Source organism: Zosterops lateralis, assembly GCF_965231275.1.
Source record: "Zosterops lateralis genome assembly, chromosome: 16".
NCBI classification, from domain to species: domain Eukaryota; kingdom Metazoa; phylum Chordata; class Aves; order Passeriformes; family Zosteropidae; genus Zosterops; species Zosterops lateralis.
This window is the reverse complement of record NC_139776.1, coordinates 3,832,846-3,850,993: the sequence shown is the minus strand read 5'-3', so window position 1 is coordinate 3,850,993 and position 18,148 is coordinate 3,832,846. Positions and strand designations below refer to the sequence as shown.

General features: G+C 44.4%; 2 protein-coding genes across 2 annotated transcripts; one reads left to right on the top strand and one right to left on the bottom strand.

The window, feature by feature from the left end:
• The first annotated feature begins 3,655 nt into the window (after positions 1 to 3,655).
• Positions 3,656 to 8,548, top strand: CTSZ (cathepsin Z). The gene is made up of 6 exons (XM_083873085.1): positions 3,656 to 3,816; positions 4,527 to 4,690; positions 5,989 to 6,168; positions 6,718 to 6,868; positions 7,062 to 7,224; positions 7,682 to 8,548. Exons 1-6 carry the CDS (start codon positions 3,671 to 3,673, stop codon positions 7,793 to 7,795), a joined length of 918 nt encoding a protein of 305 aa, XP_083729211.1. The 5' UTR covers positions 3,656 to 3,670; the 3' UTR covers positions 7,796 to 8,548.
• A 718-nt stretch (positions 8,549 to 9,266) lies between these two features.
• On the bottom strand, positions 9,267 to 17,801 carry NELFCD (negative elongation factor complex member C/D). The gene is made up of 15 exons (XM_083872998.1): positions 17,714 to 17,801; positions 17,163 to 17,278; positions 16,897 to 17,006; positions 15,957 to 16,066; positions 15,549 to 15,656; positions 14,803 to 14,955; positions 13,936 to 14,066; positions 13,343 to 13,508; positions 12,616 to 12,750; positions 12,087 to 12,226; positions 11,799 to 11,913; positions 11,410 to 11,505; positions 11,073 to 11,213; positions 10,612 to 10,741; positions 9,267 to 10,207 (listed from the first exon to the last, which is right to left on the bottom strand). Exons 1-15 carry the CDS (start codon positions 17,777 to 17,779, stop codon positions 10,173 to 10,175), a joined length of 1,752 nt encoding a protein of 583 aa, XP_083729124.1. The 5' UTR covers positions 17,780 to 17,801; the 3' UTR covers positions 9,267 to 10,172.
• Between the last annotated feature and the right edge of the window lie 347 nt (positions 17,802 to 18,148).

Below are 18,148 nucleotides of genomic sequence, written 5' to 3'. Positions count from 1 at the left end.
TTCTGCCACATAATTTAAATTTTAGCATCGTATGAGTCATAGAGGACAACACCCATAATAAAAATGGTAACGACTTGTGAGCAGGAGCCTCCTATAATCACAACATTCAGTGCATTGCAAGGCAAACTCCAGCTCACTAACAAGCATCATTCCTGATGTTTGACTGCAAGGATAAAAATATATTAAAAAAAAATAAAATAACATAAAAATAACACTGTATTCTCAGTAATGCATGGTCCTTAAATAGTTGTAAGAATCCATCATTTTTAGCCAAAACTTGAATTAACTTGTGAGTAACTTGCATAGATGCTCTTTCTTTCTCCCTCTCTCTCTCTTCATTTCCCGACATTAAGAAATACAGCATTTCTAATATTTCTTAATTTCTTCTATCTCAGATGTACTTCAGATGCACTTTCCTTGCCAGGAAAATGCTAGAGGTGAAAACCCTGTTTCACAGAAGTTTTCTGAACTGAACTGTAACATTCACTGAGTGAAACATCTCACTGTGCTAAAGGAAACGACGTGAGGCAGAACAAAACACAGCACAGTCATGTTTGGTGGCTGATAACCAGGGCCAGTATCACTGAGCAGCAGAAACCAGGCTAAAATGACTTCTGCAAGCCTAGAGCAGTTTCATTACATGTCAAATGACTGTCACTACCTTGCAAGTGCTCCTTTTAAGGATGAGGAAAGGAACTATAATGAGGAATTATAATTAGGAAAGCACCTTAAACTATTTTGCATAAAATGGTGACAGTGGAAGGGCTTGACTCACCGAACAGAACTACTCTACCACTTTATGGGTTGCTGGAGATAAGGGATTTCTGAGCTTCCATGTGGTTCCAGAAGAAAAATCAGCTTATTCCAGGCTTCCCTTCCACTTGATGACTTCCACTTCTCCCAGCAGCCAATGAAGGAACAGACAGCACAGAGTTCAGCACCAGAAGTGCATTGTAAAAAAAGGAGCGAGGAAACATCCACCATCCTCTGCCATGCTGTGAGCATACCGAGTAGGCAGCAATATAAGGAAGACTTTAAATTCAGGTTAATTCATTTTGTTTCATTAAAACACAATAATTTTATTGTTTTCCAAAGGATAAGTATTCTCTAAGCCATTCAGTTTACCCAGCAAGTTCACAAAACGTTCTGTTCCATTGCCACATTGTCAATATTTCCAAGGGCTTTGGATATCTTCTACAATTCCCTAAGGAAATTCTGAAAAGGTTCTTTGTACATTCACTTTAAAAGCATATCTCATTTTATTTATGCACATTTCATACTTGTTTTCTCCAGCCACGCTTAGCTAAGAGTGGCAATGCACATCTGAGTTGTGTATTCAACTGCTGCATTCTGAATGGGACTTGCCTTGACACAAAATCAATAATAAATACTAAATAAATACAATTTAAAATATGCAATGTATTCACAATAGATACAGCTTAGGAAGAGGTTGAAGGTGCTAACTCACTGTTCAAAAACAATTGACAAAATAATTCCAGGAACAAATATATTTGCTGAGCACATCTCACAAGGAAAGGGGAAAAAGGGAAGTGAAAGAAACATGCAATCACTCAATAGGGGTTTTTCCTCTTGCTGAAAATAGCTCCCCAGAATCATGTGCCTCCTCTGAAGCACATCCTCACAGAGTCTAAAGAATTCTGGCACACACCAGGTAGCTCAGATGCTTTGTGAAGCAAATATGGGTTTGGGCTTCTTTTCCCTGTCGTCCTCATCTGCATTTCTGTGAACCTCTCAGTCTGACTTTATCCCAAACCCAGCCTAGGAGGGCCCTGTTTCTGTGTAGATTCAGTTGCAAGGCTGTCCTTGCTCAGCCCTGAGAAGCCCCAGGCCTGTTAACAGCCCCAGGCTCTTCCCAGGCACAGCCGTGACACATGTGCAGCTGCAGATTAGCAGAGAGAGGCTCTGGGGAGAGAGGGGCTGTGCTGCAGGGCCGGCTCACAGGGACTTTTGGCACTGGGGAGATTAGGGGCAGCCTGGCACCGGGCACAGCTATTGCAGCTGTCCCACAGTGGCCATTATCAGGCTGCCCACTGCTTCCAGTGCCTCCAGAGTGAGCCTCAGATACCACAGCCCTGGTGATGGGCTTGAGCTGAGGTCACAAAGACACCAGGCTTTTGTGGTTGCTGGGCTTTTTGTTGTTGTTGTTGTTGTTTTCTTGTTGTTGTTTTCTTGATTTGGGTTTTTTTAACACTACCCCAATAAATAGGCATGTGCAAGGAGGCATTCTGGGATGATCTTTTTTAATGGTTAGTTTGAGAGGAACTGGATTTTCAGAGTAGCAGAGAGGATTGTTGAGAGGAAAGCCTATTCAGTTTGAGATAAGCCTGGCTACAGGCCATCAGATAATTTTAGAGATCTGTGAATGGCTACCAGACAAGCTGATGCAAGTCTTAACTAACCTGGGCTAACTGAATCACCCTTAAGAATGATACCAGAAAATGTTGCATTCAACTCACAGGTTCTGTCCTTGCTCTGCTGCTCCTTTTGGTGCATTTAGTTCTCTGTGTCTCAGTTTCTCTGATCATAGTGTGGAGCTAATAAACCTCAGGCCCTCTACAAAAAGTGCTGAAAGCTACGGAAGAGAAGCTAGGAGGGGAGAACTGTCTGTGGTTTACTAAACCTGTTTATCAAACATGAAAGCTTCTAGCTAACGTATGGAAAAAAGACTGGTAATCCATTCACACAGCCACTAGAAGCTTCTGCAGGAAAATTAGAAAACTATTTTGACTACCGACTAAATCTTCTAGCAAATAATAAAGAATCTTCAGCTGTTCAAACCCTAGAAAATGGACACTGGCCTGTGTTCCTCTGCTAATTAAAGGGCTTGAGAAATCCAGAACTCGGGACTAGGAGAAAAACACCAACCAGACAAAAAAACAGTCATGGTCTCTGGCCAGTCTGGCAGAATGCTGAGGTGTGCAGGACAAAGGTGAAGAAACCTGTAACAGGGCTTGTCCCAGATACAAACCCTCTTCTCACAGCCCGTGTGACCGCATTTTTGACCGGGTGAGCTGGAAGCATCACTGGGGGGGCTGGAAAAGCGGGACCTCGGTGTGTTCCTGGTTCTCAAGAACCCATCAGCGAGCCCAGGCCGGTACCAGCACCGCACCAGCAGCGCTGTGCGGGGCTGGGAAGGCAGGATCTCAGTTTGTCCCTCGTCCCCAAGAGCCCATCAGCCAGCCCAGGGCAGTATCCGCACAGCACCGAGCAGCGCTGTCCGGGGCTGGGAAGGCGGGAATCTGGATTTGTTTGTTCCTTGTCCTCAAGCACCCATCATCCAGCCCCAGGGCGGTCCCGGCACCGGACCGAGCAGCGCTGTGCGGGGCTGGCAAGGCGGGAATCTTAGTTTGTTTGCTCCTCGTCCCCAAGAGCCCACCATCCATCCCAGGGCGGCACCAGCACCGCACCAGCAGCGCTATCCGGGGCTGGGAAGGCGGGATCTCGGTTTGTTTGCTCCTCGCCCCCAATAACTCATCACCCAGCCCCAGGGCGGTCCGGCCCAGCCCCAGCCGCGCTGTCCTGTCCGGGCTGTCCCCGCCCGCCGCAGGTGAGCGCGGCCCCGCCCGGCCCGGCCCGGCCCGGCCCTCCCGGCGCCCTCAAACCGCGCTGCTGCCGGCGCGTCCCGGGAGCTGCTGCTGCTGTTCCAGCCATGGCCCCGCCGCTCCAGCCCCTCATCCCGCTCCTCCCGCTGCTGCTGCTCTGCGGCTGCCTCTGCCCGCCCGCCCGCGCCGGGCTCTACTTCAGGGAAGGGCAGCACTGCTACAAACCGGCCGCCAAGAAGGCGCCCGGCCTCAGGTGGGCTTGAGTGCCTTGTCCCCTCTCTGGGGGCCGTTCCCGGCCGCACGGCGGGGAGAGGCGCTGGGGAAGGGCTGGGCGGGCACAGCCGGGGCTTGGAGGGTCCGGGGTTGCCCTGGGCTACCCGAGAGGTGCCTGAGGGGAGATCCGGGGAAGCCGGGGGGGCGTCTGGGGGTGCCCGGGGGAGAGTTCGGGAGTGCCCGGCTGGAGTGTGGGGATGCCGGAGGGGGTTCGGGGGTGCCCGGGGTGGTCTGGAGTTGCTGGGGGAGGGTCCGGGGGTGGTCTGAGGGTGTCCGGGGCCGCTCCGGCCGTGCCGGGGTCCGGTGGGGGGGGGGGCGGTCACGAGACTTCGGGGCCGGAGCGGTCACGCCGCGGTCACGTGACCCGGCCGGACAGTTGCGGCCTCGTTAAGAAACTCGGGGAAATCCGTGAGAGTGGGTTTTGGGGTATTTCGGGTTTTTTTTTTTTTTTGTTTTTTGTTTTTTTTTTTTTTTTTGTGTGTGTGTGTGTGTTTTTTGGTTATTTTTTTGTTGTTTTTTTTTTTGGGGGGGAGGTTTTTTTTGTTGTTGTTTGTTTGTTTTTTGGTTTGTTTTTTTTTTGGGGGGGGGGGGGGTTCTGTTTTGTTTCGGGGTTTTTTGGGGATTTTTTTTTTTCCCCCGTCCTGCCCCGGGGGATGCTGGCACTACCCCCTCGCCCCCGTCCCCCCGCAGGACCTACCCCCGCCCGCACGAGTACCTGGACGTGTCGGCGCTGCCGCAGAGCTGGGACTGGAGGAACGTGAACGGGGTGAATTACGCCAGCACCACTCGGAACCAGCACATCCCCCAGTACTGCGGCTCCTGCTGGGCCCACGGCAGCACCAGCGCCTTGGCAGGTAGGCTGGGGCTGGCTCCCTACTGGAATTGGGAGTTTCCATGAGAAAAAGGAAGTTTAGCTTCAGGTTACTGACAGCTGGTGTAAAGGTGCTAAATCACTGCAGTGACTAACACAGAAAAACTGAGGCTGAGGTGTCTGTGAATACACCAGAACAGTGGGAATGCCCAAGCTGAAGACAAGGAGGGTTGGTTTCAATAGAAAAAGCAGCCAGAGTGAGGCTGGCTCCACTTTATCCAAAGGCAGCAAGGAGGGAATGCTGGTGTGTGGTTAAAAACCTGTTTGCAGAAGGAATGTAGTTATACCTCCCCCCACACTGCTCTCAAGGTCCCTGGGGTAAGAGCTGGGGGTTCTGCCCTCCCCTCAGAGTGTGGCAGTGGCAGCAGCAGATGCAAAAGAGTTGTCAGGTCTCCTTCCCCTTTCTGGTACCTCAGTCTGTGGCACCTACAGCAGGGGCTCTCCAGCCCTGATGTGAATGAGGAAATGAAAGAAATTGCCTCGTGTGGGGTATTTGCTACAGGAGCCTTGTCCTTACAATGGACTGGCCACCACAGCAGACACACAAGTCTGATTTCAGCAGGAATCCTCCTATAAGCCTTTTTCTTAGTCAAGGGGAAGCAGTGGTTTGCTACATTAAGACTGTTAATGCAGAGAAGCAGTTTATAAATACTCATCAGGAAGCTTTTCTGCCAAGTAAGCTCATTGTTTCTGAGAAAATAAGGCAGCAGGGTGGTGGTGCCTGTCTGAGATGGCAGGATAACAATGAGATGCTGATGTAACAGCAAGGAGATACCTCTGAAAGCTTTCTCCTGCATTAAGACTGTCTCACAGAGCCAGCAGCCTGGGCTCCATGGGCTTACGTTTATGCATGGGCTTATACACAGATCTCTACTGCTGTAAAAGATGCTGATCAGAGCTGTTTTTATGATGTGTATTTGAAAACTCTTCGCTGTCAAAGACAGGAAACAGATCTGGAAGTTTTCAGCAGCTGTGGCTTGAATTAAAGGCGGTCTAGGGTTCTTCAAGGCTTTAGACAGATCTTGCTCATCTGCATGTTTTTGCTGAGTTTTTAATGGGAAAAACCCCTCCTAATGGAAATCCACAATAATAACTCAGCCTCGGGTTTGAATTAGGTCATGCTGTGTTCCCCAGTGCAGACAGCAGAAGCTTTTCCAACCACGAGTGCTGCTGTCTGCAAACAGTTACAGGTTCGATGAAGAGGCGACAGTTTCTTAACCAGCTGCAGTGCGTAACCACCCACCTATTCCAGTAGCAAACCCCAGTTTCTTGCCCTTCCAGACCGAATCAACATCAAGAGGAAAGGTGCTTGGCCCTCTGCCTACCTGTCTGTGCAGAATGTCATCGACTGTGCTGACGCCGGGTCCTGCGAGGGCGGGGACCACTCCGGGGTCTGGATGTACGCGCACGACCACGGCATCCCCGACGAGACCTGCAACAACTACCAAGCCAAGGATCAAAGTAGGTGTCTCTGATTTGCTCTAGCATTTCTTCCCAAGAAAAAAAAAAAATTCTTGGGTTTCTTGCTGTTTGACTGACAGAACAGGTTTTCATTCTGGGCCTGTGTGTGTGTCTCCTACTCCAGGCAGACAGTGTAGCACTAAATCATGCTCAGGCAAGTTGGCACAGCTGAGTTGTTTTAACTTAATCTCTTAAATCTGTGACACACAATCTCTAATGTACTATGAAATATTTACAAGTGTCACCTCAAGCTGACCAAAGGAGGAATTTAACCTTTGGCTGGTCATGTGTGACTGGAATGGTCTCTCTATGTCCTCGACAAAGTATTTATACCTGTGAAGTAAAAACAGTAAGTGGTGATAATAGGGACTTTAAGTGTGGCTTCCAGAAAATAATTGAGTTTACCAGAGAGAATATGTATTAATAATTACTCTGAAGTTATTAATATCTGCATCAATTAAATTATAAAAGCTCAGTGTCTTACTTCAATTGAAGAAGAGCACGTTCCTGCAGATCACATCCAGTGATAATCTCACCTCTGTTTTACAGAGTGTAAGAAGTTCAACCAGTGTGGAACCTGTGTTACTTTTGGAGAATGCCACGTGATCAAGAACTACACGCTCTGGAAAGTTGCTGACTATGGGTCTGTCAGTGGAAGGGAAAAAATGATGGCAGAAATCTACACTAATGGACCAATTAGGTAAAAAAAGATACATGAAACTCAGTGTACATTTTCACTATAGCACACATCAGCAGCTCTGCACTAACATGCAGACTTCAGTCTGTATATAGACTGAGATCAGAATTCAAAATGCAAGAAAACCAGTTGGTTTTTAGCCAGGCCCCTGCCCTGATCCCCTTGTATGAAACCTTCTCTCTGTGTTTTCTTACAGCTGTGGCATAATGGCTACTGAAAAGCTGGATGCCTACACAGGGGGACTGTACACAGAGTACAACCCCTCACCTACAGTGAACCACATCGTGTCTGTGGCTGGCTGGGGCGTGGAAAATGGGACAGAATATTGGATAGTTCGTAACTCCTGGGGCGAGCCCTGGGTAAGAAGACATGGGAATACACTCCTGGCTTTGGAGGGAGGGTGGGGTTTGTTCACTTGCAAAACTCTACAGCCTGTGGATATAGAACTGAAACTTGCTTTGGACTAACTGTTTAAAAATGACACCCAGCCAAGCTGTAGACAAGGATATTTGGCTGAAGATACGCGAGTAACGGCAGCTCTTATCCCAAATTCTGCCTTTCAAGAATGTGCAGCTCCTGTTATGGGCAACTGGAGATTGCTGTTAGTTGCAGGCAAAAATCAAGTAGCTGGACTGGATGAGTGGGATGTAAATTCACCAAAGCAGGTTGCCTCATGATTCCAGGATTATGTTTCAGTTTAAGTGAATTCCTCCATTCCCTTAAATCACTTATATTTGGCAGACAGAACAGACTCACCAACGTAAAATTTCTATAGTTGTGTTTCCTAATTTACAATGCAAATTAAATCTTTTACAGGGTGAAAGAGGGTGGCTGAGGATTGTGACCAGTGCCTATAAGGGTGGAAAAGGAGCAGACTACAATCTGGCTATTGAAGAGGACTGTGCATATGGAGATCCTATACTGCCCTGATTCCACGTGCTACAGCGTTTTGTTTAGGTACTTGGTTTGGAAGCTTCCCAGCACAACCTCCTTTTGTTTAAAGAGTAACAGCCTAAGACTCTGTCACAGTTCAACACCATCAGACAGTTCTGTAAAATTAACCCAGATGCAACACACAATGCCTTCGGAAAATACAGAACTGCCCTAATTTTATTTACATCTTGAAGTAATTAACTCATGAAGGAGTTGTCTACCTTGATGCACAGTATTAAAATCACACTGACTGAATCACAGAACCTGTACGTGTAAATATCTATTTTTTTAACTACACATCATGTAAATGTTCTGGAAAAGTATACTCAATATTTGGGTCCAGAGCTTCTTTTAAATTGTGACAGTACTGACCAAATATGTTGCAATGATGCAAAAGCTGTGATAAGTCTGGACATGATAAATCCAAAATATTAAACGCTGTTGGCTTGACCTCCTGGTGAAATGGTGGTCTTGGAAGTCTCAAATAATGAGGTTGCTTTTATCCACCAAAATGATATAATGGGAATTACTTTGAGCAAAAGACAACAGTCTAAATACTTCATACCTAATTAGCCTTGTCTTTGCACAAATTTCTTGCTTTAAGATGTGATTGTGCCCTTTTTCACCTAAAGAGGCAAAATATAAATTGCCATAACCCAGAACTCCTCACTCTTATGACAAATCAGTGCCATATGAAATGTTACTACCTGGCATTGCTAACTGCATTTAATAAACAGACGTTTTCTCTTACACGACTGGGTATTTATTTTAAGAGCTTATTAATACAGGTGTGTGGTTGTCTCTACCAGGATGGTGCTGCTTTCACTGGTCTTCTTCTTGTGAAAGGCCTGATGGACAAGTTTATTTTGGTTTGAACAACTGGGTATGAACAGGATCACAGCAGCACAAAGGGTTTAACAAGTTAAAAATCATCTGCAGAGATCAGTGCAGAGGAACTGTTTAGAGGAAGTGATACCAAGCTTGAACACAGGGAAGTAAAAATAAACCTTGTTTAAATTGCAGTGGACACAGGAAATTGCTCTTGGTTATCATCAAGAGCTTGTGCAGGGCTGTATCCTAAATTGATTCTCCACAGGGTGAGTAATTTCTGTTGTTAATTCTACAATTTACTTAAATTACAAAAACTAGGTCTCATGCAAGTTGTAAATGGTGAGAGTTAGCTGGAATAATGGTGAATCTATTCAAATATAAGCAAGGACAGCCTCTACAGAAGCAAGTTTTGTTCTTTTCAGGTGTTTTACTTTTTAAATTTACATCCAGCTGGATGCAGACTTTCAGTGTCTTAGAAAGCAGGTTCTTCAGAAAACAGATGTGCTTGGAAAAGCAAAATGTGCTGGTTTGTTCAAGAAAATTACTGTTTGTTTAAAAGTGAGGGGTCTAAAGAGGAATCCAGCCCAATGAACAAAGAGAACAAGTCACCTTAATGAAACTACAGACATCTCTGGAAAAGAACAAACATCTTTATTTAAAGGTAAGTTATATTGTTGGGTTTATCTCCCACTGTTTGGCATTAGCCAGGTCAGAGTAGAGAGAAGTATAAAAACAAAGCTACAATGAGCAGTAATGAAATTTCAGCACACATTCAGATTCTGGGACAGTAATGACACGGTAATGAAACTTACCAGTAACCTCTGATGCATCTATTTAGCAAAAAATAGATTCTGAAAGGTAACACACTCACACAGAATTCATCTCTTCATACAAAACTAACCTTGATTGTTACAACTCCTCTTGTATTACACAAAACAGTTTTTTTTGTTTTCATGTAGAATATTTAGCATTCTAATATAATGCAAAGGGGAGGAACAGCCATTAGGGCTTCTCTGCAGCACAGAGCAAATCTCACTAATTCCTATTTTTTACAATTTGCAACATCAAAGCCTCTAGAGCATTCAAGATCTATTCAGAGAACTAGCTGCAAAGTGTTTTTAGTAGGGATTGCCTTACCTGTTCTTCATATTTTGTTTATTACATAAAGAATCAGTGATAAATTTCTTCAAGTCACCAAAACAATGTTCTCTCAAATAAATCTGTTTCTTGCCATCCATCCTCTTCAGAACACTGATTTATACTGATTTGTGTAACAACAGAAAATCCTTTGGTACCATTCCATTTCCCAAATGACATTAACAATTGTCTGATATGAAACACAAGGTCTCCTCCAATAAGAATTTCAAGGTCACCATGGAAGTCAAGCAAATGCCCTTCAGCCTTTTCCTCCTTGTTTTAGGTTTGTTGGTTTTGTTGGGGTTTTTTTTGCTGCTGTGTCACCCATTTGTAGAACCTCACTGGTGGAGAGCACAGCAAAGCAGTGATTATGAGTTCTGGCTGCATTCTTGATGTTTTCCACTGCTTAGTTCATCATAATAAAGTTAGATTTGCAATGAGCTTAAAAGGAGAGAAAAAAAAAAGACACTGTTCAATACATTACCTATGAATCTCTGATTTATGTATTTGCATATGGATTTCTGCATTATGTAATAATTAGGGTTTTAAGGCCTGGACAGATGTTTTTGTTTTAGGATGGAGTATAATATGACAGACAGCTTTCCTTCTTTTCTTTTCCTTGCTGCAGTGCTAGTTCCTAAAAAGCAGGATTTATCTTCACTTTCCTCACTACTACCCACAGATTCTTGATCACAGGAAAATTGCTAAACACTTTGGGTCCCTAAAAGGGAAGTTGTTTGAGAAAACAGCTGGCAGGCATTCCTGTATTTAGTACTGTCTCCTAAGCATTATTTGCAAGTTGTAACACACAAATGGAAGCAGGCATGCAAATAAATGTGACTTACCTATGAACTCTGTCACAGGATCATGTTCACCTTCTGTTTTTATGGTGCCTGCAATACTTTCATTCTCCAAGATTGGGAGAAAAAGCTGTACAAAGTCTGAGGTATATGGAGGAGCAATCACATCGAGCACCTGAAACAGCAGACAAAAACTGGCAATTCTTGCACTTACAGGGGGAGAAGGCACAATATTTAATTCATATACCAGTCTTGGAAGCATACAAGTAGTTGTATGAAGAAGAGGTCTCAAGTGCAAGTAACTAATTCTGTATTCTCAGGGTGCTCTACTGAGTACCTTATCACTTCCAGAAATCAGGATCAATAGGATCAAGTCCCATCCTGGTGAACACTGAGACACTGCTCAAAATCTGACCTGAACTTGAAGTAGTTCTGAATATCCAAAACACAGGGAGCTGATTTTAACCTTGATCTCTAGACTTCAGTAAACAGTTTTGGCTGCTGACCTCTGTCACAAAGTATCTGATGAGCGAGATGTCGGTGTCCAGCTTCTCCAGGCATTTGCGGATGTAGCTGACAACAGGCAGGACGTACCCTCGGCTCAGCAAGTGAACCATCCTGTCCAGGAGAGTCTTCTTCAGCTCCAGCTGATGGTGCAGGGAGGGAAGAGCCAACACATTAGAATTTGCTCTCAAAGTGTGCAATTTTTATTCATTCAGTACGTGCTACACTACATTTTAACCACTTCTAAATTAACCCTGCCATGAGAGGAAAAGCTGTTGAACTGGGTAAGAGTAGAGTGACTGATGTGAAATAACAAAACCAGAATCCTCTGAGTATTACCTGCTCCATCACATCCAGCTGGGAATGTTCTGTTTCAAAGAGCTTGACAAGAAGTTGCAGAACTTGGGGATGAAGCAGCTGATGGCACGTACTGATCTGCAAACAACACAGCAAAGTGAGCTCCTCAGAACTGCAATTTAAAACACAATGCACCAGACAAGCTTACACTGATGTTCAGTTCCAGACAGAAATTCATTTAGAAAAGCATTCCATCAAGTTTTCCTGGCGTAAATAATGCTGAGCTGACAAAACCAAACAATTTACCCTAAACAGATTCATCTCTGCCTATTTACTGCCTTATTGCAAAGGACAGGCACTCAGTGCACTGAGTGTTACACAAGAATCAGGAGGGTTTTTGCTCTCCAGCAAAGTTTTACAGACACTCTTACCTCATCCAGCAGTGCCAGGTGAACTGGGGTGTGATCAGTCTGCAGCTGGAAGTACCGTGGCTCTGACACTGTCCAGTCCACCCACTTCAACACACCCATGGCCACCACTGGGAACCTACAGAGACACAGCACTTCAGCAGCATGAAAAATAAATGCAAGTTTTATTAGGAACCCAAAGTAATCTGCCACTGTTTTCAGAAATGCATGTTCTGCCACCCAAGGAGGACAAGTTGTGTGTGAAAGACAGGAATTCTGTCCTCAGGAGAGATTCCCAGCCTGTCTGCTCACCTGATGCACTGATAGAGAGTGCTCAGTTCTGCAACCAGCTCTGATGCCCCTTTGTTCTCATTGCAACACAGGTTGTGAACAGTCTCAATGGCTTTTGAGGTTGACTTGAGTTCATCCTTGTTGATGCTGACTCTCTTGTTCTGCAAAAATTATTGCAAAATCGGAATGCAAAAGTTGCAGATGTCTGGTTATTTAAGGAAAGGAGCTGTAACCTGCAATAAGCCTAGGATTGCATCCTGTGTCTCAAAATTCAGTCACATGCGAGTTTCAGAAAAATTAATTATGAGTCAGCTGAAGTACAAGGATGTTTGTAATATTTAATTCTCAGTGCACTCAAGACTTTTGTTTGATCATCAGGATCTACACTTTTTCATCACCTCAGCTGAAGGCAGAAGCACTTCATATTAAAATAAGTAAACTAAACTGAATGTATTATTTTAAACTGAGCAACTTCACAACCATACATTTTCTTCAGCACAGGCAGGCTGCTGTAGGTAAAAATAATACTATTCACAGAAGTGAACATTACCTTTTTCCACATCTCTACAACACTAGCTGCATATGCCAGTATGTGGATATATTTATGTTTGTGATCCTGGTTGATCTTAGCACCTGGTTTAAACAAGGACTGCATGAAGAGGTCCAGAAATGCAGGCACTCGAATCTGTGAAGAGAAAGAACATTTTATCAGAGCCTGAGAATCATGACAGGTGACTAAGAATGGAGTTTTTGCACCTGATATACCTTACATAGAACAAGATAATACATCTTCCTTTAAGAGTACATTAAACAATTTTCTGAAGAGACCCAGACTTTTGAAAGAAAAAATGAATCAGTTACCATATTGCTAAAGCATCAAAATCTTGCCTCTTCTTACCAAAACCCATGTTAGAACAATGCAGTGAGAAATGTGAAATGTGGGCCTGCTTATAACAAACCGCTAAAGTGGGCAGGGATTTTTTTCCCTAATTTTTTGTTTGTTTGTTTAAAGAATTAATTCCTTGCATTCTTTATGTCCCATGGAAAAGTCCTTTAATTTAATTATATGTAAAACCACAACTTGGAATGATTAAAAAACCCCAACAAAAGTACCACAAAGATAATGCAAGCCAGAATGCAAGTAGCAGCTTCACTTTTAGACATTACTTACAACTACAGATTTTGTGTCCATGCAACACTTAGTACAAGGCACTCCATTCCTGAGTGCTACTGTAACAGAAATAAGTTTCAGAGGTGACAAACAGGTAAATACTGACCAGTTCTACTGGAGGTGGGTCCATGCTTGTAAACATTTTGAAGAGGACAGTGATATCTGCTGGATTCAGAGCTCCTTTGGAAAGCATTGCCCCCAGAGCCTGGCAAGCTCTGGGGTAGGAGGCTGCAGTACCCAGTGCTAAGGTGATCTGACTGGCATCGTGGCCTCTGCAGGAAGAGCGAACACACACAGTGACTTATTTCCTTAATTCAGGTATTTCAGATGAAGTCCCACTGAGTCAACAGGGCATATTCTATGGGATGTAATGCCTTAGGATAACTACAGAAATAGGCCTTGTGTTTGCCTTGATCATTTCCAAAATGTTAATAGAAAAATAAAAATAGATATTTCTTAATAGACAGAAACTTCAAGTCAAAAAAAAAAAAAACCAACAGAAAAATCAACTTTTCCAGTTTCAGGTCTCTCTGGTACAGGACACTGAGCTTTTTCTGCTGTTCTACAACTTCAAGAACTGCTCTGCTGCAGCTAAAATTTCTCCTTTTGCTGGTGAAAGACGACCAAGAATGAGCAACAGCCATCAGAGCTCACAGATGTGGTGAGCTCCACCTCCCTGAGCCCAGAGCTGGCACTCACTTCTCGTGGGCGTATCGCTGAACCTCCTGGGCGATCCTGCGGACGGCGGAGCCGCCCTGCTCCTCCTGGGCCAGGATGGACATCATGGACTGGGCAAAGAGGTAAGTGTGTTCCCCGTGGCACACCATCTTCTGTGAAAGCACAGCACAAACCTCACCCAGTCAGCAAGAAAACATCCCAGTGTCTCTCTCTGTGATTATGTTGCCGTGAGAGCAAAAGGGGAAAAAAAATTTGCAAAATTGCAAAGAAAAAAAAAAACCAAAACACAAACTGAACAACAGAGTCAAAACCCCAAGAGCCAAGAGGAAAACACAGAAAAGTATTGACACCACACAGGAAGAAATGGCTGAATTGAGAACTTAATTTCTCAGATGCCAAAACTGAGACGGAAATCTATTCTACTTATGCTCAGTACTTTCTCTGCAGTATTTAAACACCAAGGGAAGCTCAAAGCCAGCTGAAAATCACTGTGCTGTTCCACAACACTGAATGCATGCTGGGTTGTTCAGATGGCAACTTTCACACCAATGTGGATGATAAGAGAATTATTTTCATTTGCCAAGGGACTGACAAGACTGATCTTTAGATCTTGTAGTACATGTGGAGGACAACAGTTCTACCCTCACCTTTTTTACAACCCATTTAATAAATATAAGAAGTGTCACATAAGCAACCCAAGGAATTCCTAGTCACAGAATGACCAAAAAAAGCATAAACTTCTGGGTTTAAACTCAGATATACCTTCTCTTCATAAGCTTTTGTAGGATATCGATCCCACAGTGATCTGTATCTCCTAACTGGAAAGCAAAACATAAATTCTTTTTCTACATAAAAAACGGTGAAAAAAACCCCAAAAAACAAACTTACAGCAAACTCAGGGAGGTTTTTCTCAAGGTTTTCTTCTCCTCCATCTAAAATTGTTGCCAGAGATGTACGCAGGACTCTGGAAAATACTTCTAGTTGCTGACATGCTGTTGAAACACTGGTTATTTCCCCTTGATACCCAGCATCAGATATAAGCTATAAAAATAAAAACAACACAGAAATCTTGTGTTATTTACATTTACAATATGTAATTTTTGTATTTCTGAAATCCTAACAAATCTAGAAGAACACATAGAATTGAAGTTTCACCTCTGCATATATTGATTGGAATTCATATTTATATTGTGGTCTACAGAAAAGGAAACCAATAAAGATGTAGCAAAAATAAAGCATATTAATAAAAAATGTAGCAGAGCACACTGAAATATAACATTCTTTTCTTGTCACAGAAATGTACCAAACTGACTGAGATGTTCCATTGCCCTAGAAATCCAGAATTTTCAAACAGAGATCAAAGGAAAACAAACAAACATGGGGAGAAAATAAGAAAAAAAAAAAAATAATAAAAAAAGAAAACTCTCACACCCCAACAAAAATTGAAACAGCAGTCCTTCAAACTGGGAAATTACACTTACTGCAACCTGCAGCACAAGTCCCCCCACCAAGGTGTACTTTTACTAATTAGTATTAGCAGGAATATATAAAAGATACAAGCAAGACCACAACAAATATTTGATGCCAGAACAATTAGCCCTCTATGGATATTCTCATTCATTAGACTTTAGTACCTTCACAGTAAAATTAAGCATTAAACAATCAGGATGGGCTTCTGCCAATTTGTAAAAAAGATCTCTCCACGTGGTATGTGCTATCATTTGCTCAAGCCAGGCTGGAGTCTGAAAAGAACAGAGCAAAAGAAAGAAATTTAAGACTATCTTGTTGTCGGGATCATAAAAAGCAAGGCTTTTTTTTACCTTGTTCTACAGAGCTTTATTACAAAGGAGGGTACATTCCAAATTTCCAAGTTCTCTAAACCTCTGAGGACTCCAGTGAGACAGAGCTGGTTTTCTGAAACCAGTTGCTCCTCAGGCAAAGAGTTGTGAAGGTTCAATTTCCCTTCCCTCCACAACTCCCATCAGACGAAGGTGTCTAGGAAGGATCCACTGCAGAGACAGCAACAGGGATTGCATGCACACCTCTCCTTCCTCTGTGAAGATGGAATCTGCTTTCCGAGGGTCAAAGTGCTTGATCAGTAAACTCTTCAGGTGGTTCTCTACAGTCTCCTGAACCTGCATTGGCTCAACACCTGCACAGAAGGAACAAAACATTTGGTAAATGCAATGCAGTCCCAATGGAACACAGCAGCAGCATCCCACGTTTTCCAATGAGAACAGAAACTACCCCAAAATTTATCAGCACAGAGAAGATGAGAGGAGAGCCATCAGTGCTACTGTTGAGCCGCACTGATACAGATTTACAGATTTTCGGGCTTTTTTCCCTAAGTGCTAAACTGTTTAGGATCTCAGGCAGGTCACAATCTTGCTCTCCTCATCAGACACACAAAAAGCAAAGTCAGTCATCTCCAGGACAGTTACTGGTGTAACAGCAAAATGCAGGGGTCTTTTAACCAAAAAAGGGATTACCTGGGCTGGGTAAAACCATGTTATTACACACTAAAGTTCATACTTTTAAATATTTGTTATCAGTAGCTTTGATAGTATTCTACAAAATAACACACAAATAGCAATGAGCAGTTCTACATTTCTAAAATCAGAGTATAATAATTCTGGTAATGTAATAACGATTCTATAATTAACTCCATTACAAGATACCAAACACTGCTTATACTGTCTACAGAACAGCACCCTTGCTGTTTGAGTGAAATTAAAAAGAAACTATAATTTATGCAGTTGTTTCAACCATAAAACTCTTTACAACTGTTTGTTGGCATTTCATCAACATATTGCATCATTATTCTCCAAGTGGAATAAACCTATTATTATAAAGGATTTAGCCACATACAGGATGACAATTTAACAATCCACTTCCTGTGTATGATCAAATTTGCCACAAATTCAGACATTTCTGACAGAATAACAATTACAGACCCAAACTACTCTGCGTCTTGTGTCATACCTGTCTGAATGAGCCACTCTGCCAGCAAATTGACAGTCTGTGCCACGGCAGTGTAGTTTTCAGAGAGGAGCTGAATAACATTCTCTGGAGATCCTCCCGCTTGGAAATACCTGGTGAAAGGATTACAAAAGAACTATTTGAGTCATATTAAAAAAAAGAAAAAAAATAAAAATCGAAGTCTAAATTTAAAGGGAAATACAACAGCACCATTTGGACACATTTCCATATGAAGTGACACCACTTAACACACACCGTGTCATGCTCACCTCTTTAAGGTGTTAAATATAGACGGTTCCATTATATAGTCGGGGGTCGAAAACTTCTTCAGGCACTCCTGCTGGACTTCGGCATCATCTTCTCCCTCCCCATCCTCATCATCTTGCTGTTCACAAGCACAGTCAGGTCAGCCTATCCCCTGTCCCGTTTTCCCCCCTGCTCCCACATTCAGGCTCTTGTTGCCCACAGCAGCACACACACCTCAGCGACCCGCACCCCGGCAAACAGCGACTATTAACGGAGAAGGCACAAAAAAACAGCACAAAAGGAAGGCACAAAACCCGCCTTCCCCCTGTTTAACCCCAGCCCCGGCCCCTGACCTCACACCAGCGCTTGTCCCCTCAGCCCGGAGCCGGAGGGCCCGAGGGACGCTCCGGGACCCACCCGGGGACCCTCCGAGTCCTCCCGGGGAATACTCCAAAATCCTCCCGGAGGATGCTCGGGATTCACGGGAATGCTCGGGAGTTTATGCCCAGGGATTGCTCCTGGACACGCCTGGAGGGTTCCGGCCAGCCCTCGCCACGCTGCCCCCGACGCTCACCGCGGCCCCGTCCGCCTCGCTGCCCCACTCGGCCGCGCTGCCCTCGAAATAATCGGCGTCCTCCATGGCCCCGCAGCCGGCCCGGCCCTGCCCGCCCGGCGGCCGGAACGGGCGGGGCGCCGCGGAATGGCGGCGGCGGGGCGGGACCGGGGCCCCGGCATGGCGGCGGGGCCTGAGGGGCGGCCCTGGCCGGGCGGTACAGTCCTGTCGGGCTCTGAGGGGAGGCGGGCAGCGGGCACAGAAACCTGTGGGAGTATAAAAATCAAATTGCCCCGCGAAGCCTCCCAGCGCAGCAGCAGCGGGCGGGAATTGCAGGGGAAGAGCGGGGAAAGGGATGAGTTGCTCCAAGGGGGTGTGTTCTCCATGGGATGTATTTATAACAGATGTGTTGCTCCAAGGGATATGTTCTCCATGTGATGTGTTTCTCCATGGGAC